At 64.4% G+C, this 2,222-nt stretch overlaps 1 protein-coding gene across 1 annotated transcript in view; it reads left to right on the top strand.

Annotated features, from left to right (window-relative positions):
• Positions 1-136: 136 nt before the first annotated feature.
• The window catches only part of LOC123255531 (proline-rich protein HaeIII subfamily 1-like), a 4,151-nt gene continuing 2,065 nt past the window's right edge, over positions 137-2,222 (top strand). The window contains exons 1-2 of the mRNA XM_044684306.1: positions 137-212; positions 671-1,288. Of these exons, the coding sequence (XP_044540241.1) occupies positions 137-212; positions 671-1,288 (694 nt within the window). The remainder of the gene's footprint in view (positions 213-670; positions 1,289-2,222) is intronic.

Below are 2,222 nucleotides of genomic sequence, written 5' to 3'. Positions count from 1 at the left end.
AAGGAGGGGAGGGAGGAAGGAAGGAAGGAAGGAGGAGGCCAGAGGGAAAGAAGGAAAGATGGAAGGAAGGGAAGGAAGGGAGGGAGCCAGTAAGGACTGGCCTACAATGTCTCTTAAGCCTCAGCCGCTGTCGAACATGGCTCGTGTTCAGGGCTCGGCCTTCGGGGCCTGCGTGACTCCCCATGTCCGTATTCCGTCCGTCGCTGCGGAAGGTGACCAGCTTCTCTCCCGGTGTGGCTCTTGGCCGAGTCCATCCACCCGCCCTGCAGAGGGAATCTGCTGCCCAGAATGTCTCTTCTGCCTGGCAGCAGTCCGAGTGTCTGAGTCCTTAGCCTGGCCCAGGGGGGAGGAAAAGGGGAAAAGCCTCCCCGGAGCGGGGGCGGCTCGGGCTCCCCCCAGAAAGCTTGCCCAAATGGGCCTCGTGACCTCTCTGAGCCGGCCTCCACCCACCTGGGCCCAGGCAGGCGGAGGCAGCCCACTAGGTCTGGAGGCTCGGCTTGTGCAAGAGGAGGAAGGGGCGGCCTGGGCCGGGCCGGCTCCCCGTGGAGGCACTGAGAGACGCCCACTGAACGCCGGACACACAGACCAGGCTGGCCGGGGGGTGCGGAACCAGGAAGCTTTATTTACACAGTAAAAGTAACCAGCACATTCCTGAGAGGGGCTGCTCTAGTGCAGTCCAGTCGGCGGGGACAGAGCGGGACAGAGCGGGCGTCGCGTCCTCCGGAGCTCGGAGCCTCCGTAGCCGGCTCGGGTCTGACCCTGCCCCGGCATGGAGCCGCGCTCCGGCCTCCGAGGCGCCTCCGAAGGCTCCGGCCGTCCCGCTCCTCCCACGTCTCAGACAGACGCGGATCTGGCCGAGCACCAGGACAGGCCGGACGAGCCAACCTGCTCCGCCGTCCGGCTTCCTCGTCCACTTGCCAGCCGGACGCGGCCCGAAGGGAGGCGCTACAAGCACCAGACCAGCCGAGCAGCCCCGGCCCGGCCTCCTCTGCTTGGCTTGGCCCCCCTTTAGAGTCTGGCTCGGCCGGACCCCCAAGCCCCAACGGAGCCAAGCCGTGCAAAGCCCCTGCTGAAGGTGGTCCTTGTTGGAGGCCTCCCCGCGGCCGCGGTCTGGGAGTGTGGAAAGAACGAGACGAAGCCGGCGCCATCCCCGAGGCGGGAAGGAAGGAAAATGCCCCAAAGCGTCACGGGGTGTCCAGGGGGGGCCCCCCGCCTCTCCCCGGGGAAGCGGCGGCTCCGCGCGGCATTCCCAGCCCAACACCCACAAGGTTTCCCCGAGTGGAGACCCGTCTGCAGTTCAGGATGGATCTTTCCCTTCTTTATTAGACATTTTTCTTTTTTTAAATATACAAACTCACAAAGTTTACCAACTACAAAAATTGGATTAAAAGTAAGGCTTGTGAGGACTGAAGATGGGCCCGCCGAGCCCAGCAGGGGTGCCTGGGGCAGCCCCGACATCTCCATTTCCCTCACCGGAGTTTGGGGCCAAGTTGGGGAACCCCAAGGCAGTGCCCGTGGCACCCGCTTTCTGATAAGGCAAAAGGGTTTGTGGTCATGTAAACTGGACATTTCTGTGGTCTCAGGGCAGAGTTGTTGTTCTCCTGCCTGGGGCCAGCCCCGGGGCCCCTTTCCAGGTGTGGCGTGTGCGGGCGTGTGCGTGCGTGTGCGGGCGTGTGCGTGCGTGTGCGTGCGTGTGCGAGAGAAGCCCTTTGGAATTCCAGGTGGATGCTAGGTCAAGACTAAACCTTTTTAACCAGGATTCCCCCCTGGGCCTGGCTCCCCCGAGCTCCCCGGAGGGGGCTCACAGGACCTCCGGCTCCAGCCTCGTCTCCACCGCCAGGAAATCCAAGTTCCTGCTTCAGGCTGGGGCCGTGTCAGGGAGGAGGAGGGTCTGCCCTCGGCCATGAGCACGTGCGCGGCGGCCCAAGGGAGCGTCCGGCCTGCTGAAAGGCTCTGCAGGCCTCGTGGAGGGCCGGCTATTGTGGAGAGAGCGGCCAGGCGGGCCCAAGGCCTCGGGCCCCTGCGGGCTCCTTAATGCCGTGTTAGCCCAGATGGTGCCTCGGAAGGTGCTCGGCGGCCCCCGAGGCGCCCGCAGACAGGCTCGTGGAATTCGCTTTTCCAGGGTTTGCTTCATCTCTTTAAAAGGGGGCAAAAGTGAGCCTTTGGGGCTTTCCAAGGCTGTGAGCCCTGCCGGCTGGACGGGGCCCGCCAGGGCTCTCAAG

The sequence above is a fragment of the Gracilinanus agilis genome, unplaced genomic scaffold (assembly GCF_016433145.1).
Source record: "Gracilinanus agilis isolate LMUSP501 unplaced genomic scaffold, AgileGrace unplaced_scaffold48110, whole genome shotgun sequence".
Classification (NCBI taxonomy): Eukaryota; Metazoa; Chordata; class Mammalia; order Didelphimorphia; family Didelphidae; genus Gracilinanus; species Gracilinanus agilis.
The sequence above is the reverse complement of the archived record's forward strand: the minus strand, read 5'-3'. Positions and strand labels throughout refer to the sequence as shown.